The sequence below is a fragment of the Pongo abelii genome, chromosome 21 (genome assembly GCF_028885655.2).
Source record: "Pongo abelii isolate AG06213 chromosome 21, NHGRI_mPonAbe1-v2.0_pri, whole genome shotgun sequence".
Lineage (NCBI taxonomy): Eukaryota > Metazoa > Chordata > Mammalia > Primates > Hominidae > Pongo > Pongo abelii.
In genome coordinates, this window is record NC_072006.2 from 15,297,139 (window position 1) to 15,312,654 (window position 15,516).

The window sequence follows — 15,516 nt, forward strand, 5'->3', positions numbered from 1 at the left end:
CCTGCTCCCACCAGTGCAGCCTGGCTCTCCTCTCCTTCTTCCTCTCCTTTTCAAGGATGTCCACTGCTCACTGCAAAGATTTTAGAAGGTGAGCTACCAATGCCCCAGTAGTTATCATTATTATTTTTCTTTCTAATATTTCATGACTTCGAAACACATCAAAGTCTGGTGAAAATGCCAAAAATATAGGTGATGACAGCGAATGCATTCTTGGAAAAACAACTTTAGTAGCAGGTAACAGGAGCTGTAATTCATATTCACAGCTATAATTAAAAGCAGAAGTGGTAAAAAAATTTCGGTAACATTTGGATGCAAGACTGTGATAAGCACACTAAATAAAAGAGATTTTGAAATTGTAATATATTATTTCTAAAAAATAAAATTTAATTGCTCTTTCCAGCTATATAAAACAACAGCTTGCAGCTTAAAGTGTATTTGTTCACTGATTCAAGTATTTATTGAATGCCTCTCTCCTGTCCTGCACTATTCTCGGAAACAAGAATCAGTTGTGCACATAACGGACAACAGGCCTCCCCCTCCTGGAGTTTGCATTCCAGTAAAAAAAGACCTTGGAACCTCCCAGCTAAACCAAGATGCTGGATAACATTTCTCACCAAACCTTACCTTAAAAGTTATCACTGAGCTAACAAGAATATGGAAAGGAAAGAGCAACAAAGCTGGCTTTTTCCCTTTGTGGTTCTGCTAAACCACGGAATTCTTAAAAGTTTCTCTGGTAACACAGTTTTCATTTTGCTCAGGTTGAATTACTGACACTTTTTTTATGGTTAGCTATTATTTTTTTTAAATCACAGAACCTTTTAAAAAAGATGTTTTCTTCCAAAAGTTTTTAAATTTTCAATTTTAAAAGAAAATTTTAAATTTTCTTCCAAAAGTTTTAAAAATTTCACATTTATGTATTTTATCCCTCTGAAACTGACTTTGGACATGGCGTGAGGTAGGAATTCTATTTCATTTTTTTCCATATGGCTAAGTACTTGTCCCACAGAAATTTGTTGAACAATACATTGTTTCCTTGTCAGACCTGACAAGCCACATATATCATATATCATGATTCCATGTCTGTGTGCACTCAGTTCTATATTTTATCTTCTGTTCCATCTGTCTATTTGTCTATCTCTATGATTACAACTTTAAGTAAATGTCATAGAATTTATCACATTATTTGTGACTATTAGGATAAATGTTGTGTCTTTTGTCCTTTTTATAAGCTCTTAAAAACTATAGTGGCTTATGACTTATTCACCTTTTTATTTCTCACAGCATCTAAATCAGTATTTCTAGACTATAAGCTTATTTGTTAAATAAGGGATGAGGTAAATGACAATAATGATTCTTAGCTGTAGACTCATAAATGTCCCCCCACCCCGCCGCCCCGACTATTTCAACAGAACTAAATGTATGCATGTGTTAACTATATTTTCTTATTTTCTGTCTTCTCAATGCTCTGGCATTAGGGCCTCACTGATCAGGGAAGGACTGCCACTTCCAGGGTTAGCTAATTCCTAGAGATAGAAGTCTATTCACCAGGCAGCATGTCTTTCACATGCAAACCTACCAATTCAAAGTTCAGACCCTCCAACTACCTCCTTTCTCTAGTTCTCACATACTAAGTCAATATCCCCTGCCCTGTCATCCCAGGACTGGGTACCAGGAAACTAGAAATAGCCCATATGCTCCAGAGCCCACTGAAGTCATTCATATTAGCAATCCTAAATCTGCATACCCTGCCTTGCCTTGCTATTTCCATAGAAATGACACTAAAAGCGGTTGCCCCATTTTGTTCCTTCTGCCTCCTGGTACTTCCCTGCATGACCCCTGTTTCCAGGGATCCGTGAGTATAAACTTCTTCCTCCATGACAATCACTTCCATGTCTGTATGTCTTACCACATCTGATTAAAACAAATCCCAGGTAAACTTTAAGACAATGCACAGTAAATTTAGCTGTTATTTTCAGCAAACATGATTTAATGAGAAAGCAAATATAAAAGAAAACTGTTAGTTTGCCAGTGATGAAGGAATTTAAGATTTTGGAGGCAGTTTATTATTCTAAGCATTTGATAACTGGTAGGATTATTCAATAAGAAACAAAGATATAATCAAATTGTTTCTCTTTGCATGTCCTAAAAATCAGGCTCATATGAGTTTTATTTTGAACATTTATGAAGAAATTGTTCTCTTAAGAACAGAAAGTTAAATTCAGAACTGTGATAATCCTTAAGCCTTACCACATTACAGTTTGTCCTTTTCACAGACGACAAGGTGAACTATTGAACTGCGTGTACTGATTCTCCATATTAGTATTTCAAAGAAGAACTGAGTATTTGGAGGAGTTAATCACAACATGGAGTGCATCATATAAAATTACCTCACAGAGGTTTATTAAATTGAGCTGTCCAATACATACCCTGAAATGGGATCAAAACTAATCTTTCCAAAGAACAGACAAAAGAAGTAATCACCTAATTTTCTTCCCTTTCAATAAAAATAATTAAAACTAGTCCATGTTTAAGTAAATTCAACCTACTGAAGCTTCAGTTTTGCCTCCTATAGTACCACAATGATGACTTTCTTTTGGATAATCTGTAAGGATTCTCAAGTAGGTCAAAGGGCTTTACAGTAATTTTAATTTTAACAGGAACACAGTGTAAAGGAGTAGACATAGCACTGCACGTTGAGTCAAAACATTTTGGAAGCCAGTTTCACCTCCGGAAATCACACTCCAGCTTGATAACAATTTCTCTGGGTCTCAATCTCCCCATCTCTAAAACAGACATGATAAGACTTGGCCTGCTTCCCATACAGAATCAAAGAGAATGCCTCAAAATTCTTTGTAAATGTTAAATCTCATATCAATATAATACAGTATTATTAGTCAAAATCATTATTTAGTCTAGAAAGAATTTTATTGAATACCACCTTTATATGTTAATTTTATGAAGTTTTAATGATATTCTATCAAGAATTTCCCAAATATCAGAGACGTTGGTTAAATTTTAAATCACAGTGAAAACTAGTTTGCTTGGTTTAAGAAAAAAAATCCATTTAAGGTCAAATTTTAGCCTTTATGTTAATCATTTTAAAATATTTTTTGGCATTTTAATAACACTCTTAACATGTTACTTTGTGGTGGTTGTTTTCATACAAGATACCTGTGTGTGAACATGAATATGCATCCATGAAAGTCTTGGCTCTGGTCAGCCTTTCCCGCACTGATTCCTCAGAGCACGAGTCTCTCCCGACACTCCACAAAACAAAGCAAAACCAAACCCAGCTCCTCCATGGTCTCCCCGTTCTCATCAGCCTGGTCAAATAGGTGAGGGAACCTAACCTTTGAGATTCACTTACCCAGTGTCAGTGTCAGAGAGAGAGAGAGAGAGAGAGAGAGAGAGAGAGAGAGAGAGAGAGAGAGAGAGAGTGTGTGTGTGTGTGTGTGTGTGCGTGCGTGCGTGCGTGCGTGCGTGCGTGCGTGCGTGCGTGCGTGCGTGTAGCTAAAACTGCAGACTGCACCACTGCACCACACACAATATTTTGGGCACCTGACTTAGATGTTCACTCATTTATTCTTCCAACAACCTTCATAAAGTAGGGGCTATTATCCCAAATTTAAAGGCAAAGAAATAAAAGGACAGAGATTAAATAACTAGCTCAAGGCCACCCAGCAATTCCTCAGAGGTGCTTGGAAGCCGACCCAGAAAGTTTGGCTCTGAAGTCAAACAATCTGAGGTTAAAAAAGTTGCAAAAAATAGAGTATGAAGTCATTTTTTTAAAGTTTAGAAACAAAACTCAATGATATATTGCTTGACACACACGGTAAAACTATACAGAAATCAAGGAAATTAGTATAAAAACAAATTTGGACTAGAGTCTCAAGACAATGGGAGAAGGGGAGGGACTTGCGAAGGACCTCTAGGAGATCTCACTGGCTTGGGTGCCATGCTAGTTCTTAAGTTGGGTAGTAGACTCACTCGTGTTCACTTCATTACTGTTCCCCGTAACTTACATACTGTATATGTTACAGCTTACATTTTATGTATCAAAATACTTTATTTAAAAATTAAAAAAATTAATCAATAAGCTATCTAAACTCTTTGACTTATCCTGGATTTATAACATATATGAGTTGGAAAAATCACTCTTCTTTCTAGCATAGAACAATTCAGTCAGGGATGGTAAAGGCTTGACATGAATACCATCACTTCCTCCTATGGTGGACAGTGGTCAGGAGCATGGCACACTTCCTCCTACAACTGTTTCAGAACCCTCTGTATACAAGACTCCAATGATTCACAACTGATCTCCCAGCTGTTTGCATTAGTGGCTCTTTTTCAAAATGCAATTTACCTGTTAAATTTGAAGCATCGGTGGGACTCAGTTGTAACCAATGACGGGCATCAGCATCAGCCACAACATCTGTGGGAGTATTCAGCTCTGGGTCTTCCTCACAGGTCTGCCATGGGCCCATGGACAGCTCTGCCTCATTGGTACAGCCCAGAGTTGTGTCACTGTTGGTACTTTCACCTGGTACAATGGAAGAACCAAAGTTTAAGTTTAAGAACCAAAGTTAGCTGAAAATCAGAATGTTCACAATTACTGATACGAAAGTAACTAAACAAACAGCAGACACAGCAGGAATCATTCATGTTCTTTGGCAGAACCTGCAGAACTTGAGCTCAAAAAGTGCCCATGTGGGGCTCTTGGTCAAGAAAATGAATCTTGCAAATAAGCACATTAATAGCCATTATGAGCACCACTATGTATCATTCAAGTGGCACTCTTCAACGTGTCTTCACTCAGTACCCCCTATACCCAAACTACACCAAGTCCTAAAGTGTGCTGGGACTTACAAAATGAGGGTGGGTGGAGGAAGAAGATAATAACTGATCCACCACAAATGCAAGTTTACTCTACCAGGTAGAAGAGTCTAAAGCTACTGTATGCCCCAAGCCTGACAGGTAGACGTAGACCTAGGGTGACTCATTCAGAGTCATTTGGGGATATAGTGTCCCAATACAACAGATTTTCTAGAACAGAAATTCTCCCCTTTAAACAGTAATAAGTTCTAATTTATCATAATATAATAAGGCTGGGCCATGAAGACTTACAGAACTATTTAGTCTGACATAAAATGAACCTAGACAGTTCTGCTTCTCAAAGTCTCCTGTCTACTTCACAACAACTTTATGCGTCTGCTCACCCTTCTGGCTGCTCTCTGTATCTACTCCTAACAGTCCCTTACTCTTGCTGTTTCTAATCTGCTGTCCTCTATTTACTCACAAAGAACTAAAAGTTGTCTCAGTAACCAGGTGACCAATGGTAGGCCCCAAACTTCATCTCCTAAAGAGCTCTAAGCCAGCAGGGTGAAGGTAGAACTCCTCTGCACCCATCAAGAACTGTCCTGAACTTGAGGAGGTGTTTACTATGCTACTCTGGCACCTGACTTCAGGAAAGCAGAGTTCTAAGGCTGTATTTTACAGTATATGATAATATGTCTCAGGATTCCAATCTCATTTCATTTCTAAGTATTTATCCCATTGACTTCAATGTACTTCTGATGCTTTTAGCTTCTAGCTTCTGGGAACTTTCTAGGGAAGACAATTTTTCTCTCCGGTATATCTGCTCACTCATGCCATCAGCCTCTGATGTACCACTCACCTGGAGAAAGGCCCAGGGGTAGAAAGACAGGCCTCTCAAGGTACAGGTGAGTAGAACTGTTTTATCGTTATGTATGGATGAACCTTTTGTCAATCCTGGGATTCCAGGAATAAGAAGGTCCCATTTCACAATCATCTCTCTCAAATTGATAAGCTATTACTCAAGTTAGAAGGTAAAAAGTGGGAAGATGGCTTGAGCCCAGTAGTTCAAAACCAGCCTGGGCAACATGGCAAAACCTCATCTCTATAAAAAATAGAAAAGTTAGCCGAGCGCACTGACATGTGCCTGTAGTCCCAACTACTCAGGAGGCTTGGGTGGGAGGATCACCTGAGCTCAGGGAGGTTAAGGCTGCAGTGAGCCATGACTGTCCCAGAGCACTCCAGCCTGGGCGAAAAGAGTGAGACTGAGTCTCTAATAATAATAATAATAAAATGTAAAAAGAAAATAGAATACATCAACTCTGTAGTTGGAAGAACAGACATTTCCCGGAACTTACTCTTCTGTCTTTCCCTACATTTTCCTTGTGTCTGCTGCAAATCATCTTTCAAATCCAATTCATCAGGGCTGCTGCTTCTTCGAACTAAGATCTTCAGACAAAAAGAAATATTGTATTTACTACAGGAAAGTTTTCATTGTTATAAGACTTAAGTTTCTAGCCCAAATTTCTAAAGAAAAAGAAACAAATAATAATAATAGCTAAATAAATTGATGTTTTCCATTTGAAGGATATGTTTTCACAAATTACTATATTTAATTTTATGTTACTCAAGATCTGAAACTTTAATTTATATCCTCTACTTTGTCAACTTACATCCATCCAATTAAACTGATCTAAGAAGGAATGCTAAATTATATGGAAGGAATTTGTTTTAAAGTTCTATTTGTTCTTCTGGTCAAGCACACATATACTGTGAACACAATGCTCTAGGAAGGCATAAGTTATGCGCACAAATGGTAAGTGTGCTGGTAGGGAAGGCGCAAACTCCACCTAGAGATCTAAAGGTCCATTCAGTGTCTTCCTAGTTAAGCATACCACAGACTCTCCTGAGCATTGCTTAACCTTGTATTAAATTCACAGGATTAAAAAAAAATCAGGAGGCAATCTGCATCCTCTAAAAAGTTATAATTTGCTTGGAGAGACAAAACATACACAAATCACACAAAATAATTATAATGTATATAAGCAAAATATGCAAATAAACTGTCTCTGAAGGGTATGCAGAATAAACTGTTGCCTTAATTGGCTCAGCTTTCTAGGAGAGCTGTTCAAGATGGCAATGGACATGAAGTGGTAGAGGGAAGACAGGAGGGGATTCAAAGCAGGAAGTACTGGGTGGTAACCAGCAAGTTCTATGTACAGGAAGAGATGCTGGTTATACCAGGCCATGCAGGGCAGCCAGGTGAAGAAGGACAAAAATAAGAAGAAATGCAGACCTTCTAAAAAGACACAGCTGCCAGTGGGTCTTGAACCTTAGGTTCAAGCGGGGAACAAGATGTAGAGTTAAAAGAAAAAAAGGAATGCCCCACAAATGTTGACCAAGGCAAAACTGGAAAAAAAAATTAAAAGAAAGAATAATGATTAAGCTAATAAAAAGCAGGCCATGAATAAAATATTTAGAAGATTTAGAGGATTAACACTATATGAAAAAATTATTACACAGCCTTAAAGAAGAATGATATATATCTAATGTGCTAAGAGGAAATACGCATAGAGTATTTCCTTAGTTAAAAAACAGAACGTAGACTCTTCTGCTTCTAACTATATGAGAGACACAATACCCCCCAGCCATAGAACCAGATCCTACATAAAACTTTAGTTGCAATTTGGGGCTCACAGGAAGTAAAAGAAACTTCCAAGAAATCTACCTTCAACCCTTAAAAGTGAGCAGAAACCAGGGCAGTGAAACGTGGCTATTGCAAGGGTAAATCCAATAGTACCACTGCCAGTGGCAAGAGGACCAAGACTCCAGGATTAAAGCAGCACTCCCCATGTGGTGCAAGAAACAAATGCAAACATGCTGTTGAAATGTCATCGATTTAGAAATACATGTTTTCTGCAGATTAAGATCAGCCAGCTAGGAACCCATAATAAAACATCACCGAACACTAAAGAAAATAAATCACCATGTGTAAGAATCTCAGAAACAACAAATATCAGATTCAGATCCCCCAAGGATTTCAGATAATCAGATAAAAAATTCAGAATTGCAGTTTGTAAACATTTTAAAGGAATAAAAGTTGGAATCACAAAAATGAGCAAGCAACAAAAGACTATTAGAAATTACAAGATATGCTTGAAAAGTATAAACGTGAACTGTCAGAAATAAAAGGCATAATTGCGAAACTAAAAAATTCAATGGAAGCATTAACAGAGTAAAGATAAAGTTACTGAACTGAAGAAAGACAAAGCTGATAAAATTATCCAGGAAACACCGAGCCAATGAGAATGGAAAATATAAAAAACATTTAAGAGACAAGGAAAATAGAATAGGAAAGTCTAATATATTTCCACCCAGAATTCCAGGAGGAAAACAAAGAGAGAATATAAAAGAGGCAATATTGTGTTCTTTTTTTTTAAACCCCAGTGTCCCATGTAACAGGTGGAGATACTGCTGTACCAATGGGAAAAAATGAGACAATATATGCAGAAATGTTACCAAGAATTTTCCAGAAATGACAGAAGACAAGCACTTACAGATGCATGGCACATAGCATATACCAAAAAGAACAAATATATGAACCCAAAAGATTCCTGCACCTAAATATACTATAGTGAAATGGAAGGAAAAGGACAAACAAACAAACAAAAACAGCAAGGAACAATAACTAGACAGGACCAGATGGACAGAAGACTTCTCAGCAACAATGAAAGACAAAAGATTATGGAAAAATAACTTCTGTTAGAAGGAAAAGGGAGAAAGAGGTGGGAAAACTATAGTAACTGAGATGTTATACTGTCTGAAAGATAAAGTAACCAAGAATCAAGACAAGAAACACCAAAAGGAGGCCTTACATATCTCAGAAATAGCATATATGAAAGAGAGGTGGCATTTCAGATCAATAAAGAAAAATTAATTCAATAAATGAGACCTGACACAAGTAGTTATCTATTCAGGAAAAAAATGAAATTGGATCCCTACCTCACTCCATAAACAGGAATCAATTCCAAACAGATAAAAGACTTAAATTTGTAAAGCAAACCTGAAACATTTATAAATATAATATTTTTATTCCTGTATAGTTGAGACTTTTAAAAAATTCCATAAAATCTCAACAATAAAAATGATAATAGAGAATATCAAAATGAAGAACTTCTGTTCATCAAAAGATATCCTAGAGAAGGTAAAAATATAAACCATATATTGGAAGAAGATATTTGCTACAAACATAACCAAAATAGGATCAGTATTCAGACCATACAAAAAGCTAGTAAATATAAATAAAGAGAAAAAGACAAAAAATAGAAAAACAACAAAGGACATCAGTAGGCATTTCACAGATGAAACAAAAATGGCCAATAAACATATGGGAAGATTTTTAACCTTATTAGTAGTCTAAGAAATGCAAAATAAGACATCTTATTTTCACTCAGTTGACCAATAAAAATGAAAAAATCTGATAATAGAAAGTGTTGGCAAGAATGAAGATGAATGGGAGCTCTACACAATGCTGGCAAAAATATAAGTGATGCAACCACTTTAGAGAACAGGGGTTATCTTGTAAAGAAATTCTTTTATTCTATAACTCATTAATTCTGTTCCTAGATAGCCATCATAGAGAAAACATTAAACATGCAGATACTGAAACACAAACAAGAATGTACATGGCTACAGTTTTCACAAAAACAAAAGGCTGGAAACAATCTAAACGTCAACCAACAAGAGAATGAAAAAATAAATTGTGGTCTACTCATAGTGGAATACCACATCATAGAAAACTTGATGAACTATTGCTACATGGCACAATGTGAATAAATCTTAAAAATATGTAACTGAGTAAACAAAGCAACAATACTTTATTAAAAAATTCAAACGTAAGGACAACTAAAGAATATCCTGTTTAGAGATACATACTTATATAGCAAAACTACAGAGCAAAGCAAGGGGATGATGAACACAAAGCCAAGATAAGGTCCCTTTCTGAGGGGAGACAGCAGAGAGAGGGAACAAGGAAGGAGTGTAGAAGCCAAAATGATCTGAAGCTGATGGTAGGTTTCTGGGTATTTATTTCATTGCTGAAAACAGAACATACAGATGTAAACTGGTACATGCCCTTTTCGAAAATAAAGAAAAAAGAAACATAACATGGGTTATTGTCCAGTGGGAGGGGAGTAAGGAGAGGCCCTCCCTTTTTTATTTTGTATCTTTCTGTGATGTTTGAGTTTTCTAAGAATATATGCTACATTTAAAAAAAATGAATAGGGGTTATCTGCATGAATGAGTTATGGGCTTATGTTTTAATTTTCTTCTTTATACTTTATATATATTTAAATAAATGCCATTTTATTTTTTGTTTGTTTGTTTGTTTTTTGTTTTTTTTAAGAAACCTAAGATCTTTGTGAATACTCACTGATTCTAGTAATTCATGTCAGGTAGAGGCTACCTAAACGGATGCCAGGAATGGGGAATCTGAAACGTAGGTTTAACAGGCAAAGGTAACTGCTTAAAAATATACAGTGCCATACACAGACCAGGTGGTGAACTCCATTTTCATGTTAATTTTTTTCCTATTTTTGTAATGTGACTGTAATTTTACATAGAAAGCAAGCAAAATCTTAAAAGATCTCAACATCATTTGGGCCTATAAACTGTCTAAACAGAAAAAAAATTTTAATTATCACTGCCACCAATAAGTTTACTTACTGAGCACTAATTAATGTTTATTTTTAATGACAAACTGAAATGGCTTGAAAATATCTTACTGTTATTCCTTCATGTTCTCTCTTCACATGTCCTTTATTCTCTTGAATAGGCTGAGGCTCTGAAGAACTCGAATTCTGTGTGTTTTCTGCCTTTTGACCTAGAAATGGTGGGGCAGGGGGTAGCAGAAATAGAAGGAATGTTTCAGATAGTAAAACTGGAAAATGATTTTATATATAGGTAACTATTAAATTTAAATATTCTAAGATATGTAAAAACAGGAGTTATGGGCCTGGAAAAACAGCAGCCTATGGATCAAGTCCACACTTTAGACCTGGTCTCTGGCCCACAGAGAGCTCTGAAGAGAGTGGATTGATTACTGTTCACTGTGGCCAACAGGTTCACTTAGTGCATTTATGTTCGCACAGGGGAGGGCAACAAAACCCTTCCTGGGGTCTTGGGGAAGGTAACTCAGAGAAAAAGTGCCTGTGTTGGCCAGGTGAACCAACAGAAGAAGAGAGCAGTAAGGTGCCTCAGTATTGCTTGAGAATAAAGATTGACGAGAGCACAAATAACCAGTTTCAATAATAAAAAAGGGAATATCACCACAAAGCCTGAAAACACTAAAGCTAATCATAAGAGGATTTTATGAATAATCTAGGGCCAATAAATTTGAAAAAAAAAAAAGAATAATTTTTTTCTAGAAAAACATAATTTATCAAAGTCAGAACAAGAAAAGGAAAATCTAAATAGTCCTATAACTATTTTAACTTTTTTAATTTTTTAACTTGACATATAAAAATTATATTAATGTAATATGTATAACATATTGTTTTGAAATGTGTGTATACACTGTATGATGGCTAAATTAAGCTAATTAACATGTATCACATACTTTTTTGAGGTGAGAACACTTAAAATCTACTCTCTTAGCAATTTTCAAGAATACAATACATGGTTACAAATTACAGTCACCATACTGTACAACACATTTCTTGAACTTATTCCTCCTCCATAACTGAAATTTTGTTAAAATATAAATGATATTTTAAAACATTCCTACAAGAAAAATCCAGGCAACTGGTAGTTTCTACCAAATATGTATTAAAAAAAATAGCCTTATACAAAACCTTTCAAAAATCTTTCAGATAATACATTTTCTGAAGCTTTTACTGTATTTTCTTATTTCCAGAGGATTTCTAAGAGAGAATAATTCCCTACTCATCTGATGAGACTAGCATGACTTTCACATTAAAATATGAGATAACTTGTTGATAAATAGGGTTGATTTCTTAACTAATTCATGACACAAAACAGAATAACTATTTCCACTGATAGTAGACACACTTTAAGCACACTCTTTCACTGAAAAATCTATTCTTCACTGTTTACAGGTTAAACCATCTGTCTCCCTGCTTTCCACACCCTGTTGCTGCTGCAAGTTGTTGGTGAAACCGTGTAGATTAATGCTATTAAAAGTTATTATTTTCCACCTCAGCAGATTCAGCAAGCTGCTAATAAACTTTTTCACAAGTCTGGTCAGCTTTCCATTCTCATTTTCAACTTTAACGGCTCTTCTCACAGCCCTTTCCCTATACATCCCTGCCCCCATCCTGCCTCCCTGCCTTCTATAATACCTAACTTGATGCCCTACTTGACTTCATGTTGTAACAGTCTCTGTCCTCCTTCTACTCCAGCCACTTGGACTCCTGTCTCGTCCTCAAACATGCCAACCTTTAAAAAAGTGGGTATATATCTACATATAGATATATAACAATAATTTAGACAAATATGTTTAAATAGTGCAAATATTTTATTGCCATAAATCACATCCTTCTAATCAAATTAAAAAGGTAATTCCCTTGAAATAAATATATTTAGAATACATGTACAAAGCAATACTAAATGCAGCTTTTATTCCTCTGCCAGACTCTATAGTTCTGTATTAATCACTGAAGACAACACGTACCCTGAGAAGAATCTGAGCACAGCGGCTCGGGGATGTCGGAGGTGCTGCTGCTCCGAAGGACCTGCTGCTGCTGTCCCACCGTGAGATGGCCAGATCCAGCTGCAGGTGCATTTTCTGACTGTTGACATTCCTCCACTTCTGTGAGCATTAACAAAACATGCAAGGTTACAGTTCAAGATTTTAAAAAACACATTCACCACTTAAAACAACCGATTTAAAAAATAAAGTTTCAAATGCTTTTCACAAATAATTTATAGTCAGATAATCTGCATTTACACGATCAAGTTTCCTACACTTGCTAACCCCTAATATTCTACTCCAAGAGTACATTTTCCACTTAAGTTCTATAAAGCCTTTTATTTTTCAATCAAAGTAAAGGAAAAAAGCCACAATAAAAGATTAAGAACTGTAAAAGTCATCTGAAATTTCAGGGCCAGGCATGCCAAGGAAAGAGAGATCCAGGAGATGCACAGAATGGGTAATGTACATTTGAGAAGAACAGAACCCCCCCCACACACACACACCCCCTAAAGGAAGATGAAAGGAAACGTGGGAATTTCTACTGCATTATGCCTTTTTAACAGGTAAGTGCCCAACTGTCCAAAATAAAATGCTATAGTTATGTAATGGCTTATTTCATCAAATGCAATGCTGAATTATTCTCTAAAGTACAGAATGATCCACAGGTATTTGTAGAACACCAATATATATGAGACATAAAATAGAAAACCATAGCTGGGTAGGGACCACAGGATAATCTCAGTATTATTACAAGCTATATTCCCCTATAGAACAAGCTCCCCCCAGCTCATTTCTAAACTGCACAGTACACTTTAATCTCTAAAGACCACCCAAGGCACTGGAATTATCACCCCACCCTCTCTTTCTAGAGTCACAGCTTCAGGGTTGCACCACCTTTTACGTAGTTTGTTTTAATAGCCTGCAAACTAATCACTAATCACTGTCCCCCTCTTCTTACCACCTTCATATTTATCCTCTCCATGGCCCCTCTAAAATAAAGATCTGGCTGTGCCACTCCTCTTAAAACCCACCAAAGCCCTCTCTTGTTAGAGAGTCGTCAAACATCCTAGTCAGGGTGAACACGGGCTTTCCTTGATCTCACGGGACATACTGATCCCCTTGCAAGGTACTCTAGCTCACTTTAGTCTCCAGTAGTACTAACCCAGTTGGCACCTGCCACTCTCTTCTTTCTGCTGTTCACTCCCCTATGCTAAACTCACACCTGCTCCCTCATCCCTCCTTGCCATGCTGCCCTGGCAATATCCCCTACAGGACCTACTCCCTGGCCCTGCATGCAAGCCCCATTGCTCTGTTTCTCACTAGATTCCACACTCACTGACATAGTCATAAAACTTTACATCCACATAACTAGAATATTTTCCAAAAATTTTAATTTGCTCATTACTACTACTAAGAAGAGGATGATCAAAACTCAGCCTGTATTATCTTAACTGGCTGGGTCACCTGGTTTGTCACCTGAAATGGAAACTCACTGCCAATGGGCCACCCTCTGTATAATCCTTTAATCTGAGTCATAAGGCAAACTGATGGCTCACCTTAAGAAGTATGTTGGAAGATTCTAAATTTAATACAGAGGATTTCAACAAAAGGTTGCTGTTTTTTCTAGCCAAATGAAAATGCATTTTATAGTATGCTGATATGGTTACAAGACCTCAAAACTATGAAATTTGTGTGATCCTTCACTTACAAAAATTTATCAATTTACTTTTTTTTTGCTCCGTTGCCAGGTTGGAGTACAGTGGTGTGATCACAGCTCACTGCACACTTGACCTCCCTGGCTCACTGATTCTCACACCTCACCCTCCTGAGTACCTGGGAGTTCTGGTGCACGCCACTATACCCAAAAAATGTTTGTCTTTTCACAGAGACGGGGTTTTGCCAAGTTGCCTAGGCTGATCTCAAGCAGTCTGCCCACCTCAGCCTTCCAAAGTGTTGGGATTGCAGGCGTGGGCCATGGTGCCCAGCCCATAGTCTAACTTCAGATGCTGGTGGGAAACTGTGTTTGGAGTACAAGCAAAGATAGGCCAAGGTAGCAAGAAAAGACAGCTACGTTAAAGCCTCATGTTTCCCAGGTTGTCTTTGCCTTCCTCTTCTTTTGAACAGCCAAGAACTGTTCATTTTTCTACAGAGAAACACAAAGCGTATGTGCACATTTTTAACCTACCTACACATCCCAAAGTATAGACTACGTCCTTCTCACAGATCTATTTCTAGTCTCTTCAGCCTTCAGCAACAGAAGCCAAATAACACCATAGGGTCAGCCCTTCCGGCTGTCTTCTCTAATTGTTTATTCTAATTATGCAAGATGTTGAAACCTTCTGGGAACAGTTTATATTTGTTAAAGAATCTACTGGTTAATCCAGTATCAGAAGGGGGAGCCCAAGAGCTTCCTAACTTTCTAAAATATAATTGGCAAATGCCATTTTTTATGGATAGTGGGAAGAGTTAGTCTCTGAAGCCTGATGCCAAAAACAGATAGATGTTGGTTTCTGGGCTATAAGCAGGAGCAAATAAGAGCTGAGCCAACACTGGCAGCATCTTCCTAAAGATAAAGAACATCGCCATCTGGTGGGATGCAATATAGCCACAGCACCATTGCTTCCAAATTAGAGTGTCCCCACTGGTCCTCAACACAGCAGACGGACGAAGAGCCTGCCACCACCAGCTGGTCTGCCTTCCCAACAGGCTGGCCTAATGCAGCTTTTAAGGCTTTGTTTTTATAAAACTGTCAGGAGGGACTTATCAGATGGAGAAAGTCCAAGCCTTTAGGAATAGCGGTCAGTAGCAGGGCAGGAGCACTCGTGATTTAGTGGGAAGGAAGGGGAGAGCCACGATGCTTAAGTGTGCTGTTGTGTTGTAGGTGCCCTGAGCTATCTACTCCTGTAGTTGACTATCAATTGAGATGGTGTGAAAAGAGAATTTTCAATTCTCCTTATCCCACAATTTAAACCCAATTTCCTGATTTGTAACGG

General features: G+C 37.4%; 1 protein-coding gene across 7 annotated transcripts in view; it reads right to left on the reverse strand.

Annotated features, from left to right (window-relative positions):
- RALGAPA2 (Ral GTPase activating protein catalytic subunit alpha 2) overlaps positions 1–15,516 on the reverse strand; it is a 326,207-nt gene that overhangs the window by 192,330 nt on the left and 118,361 nt on the right. For all 7 annotated transcript variants that reach the window (XR_010138774.1, XM_054541632.2, XM_054541631.2 and 4 more), the window contains 4 exons: positions 12,503–12,640; positions 10,596–10,693; positions 6,171–6,261; positions 4,364–4,540 (listed from right to left, as the gene is read on the reverse strand). Coding sequence is in view for 6 of the 7 variants with exons in the window: in XM_054541632.2 (XP_054397607.2) it covers positions 4,364–4,540; positions 6,171–6,261; positions 10,596–10,693; positions 12,503–12,640 (504 nt within the window). In the remaining variant the exon portion in view is untranslated. The remainder of the gene's footprint in view (positions 1–4,363; positions 4,541–6,170; positions 6,262–10,595; positions 10,694–12,502; positions 12,641–15,516) is intronic.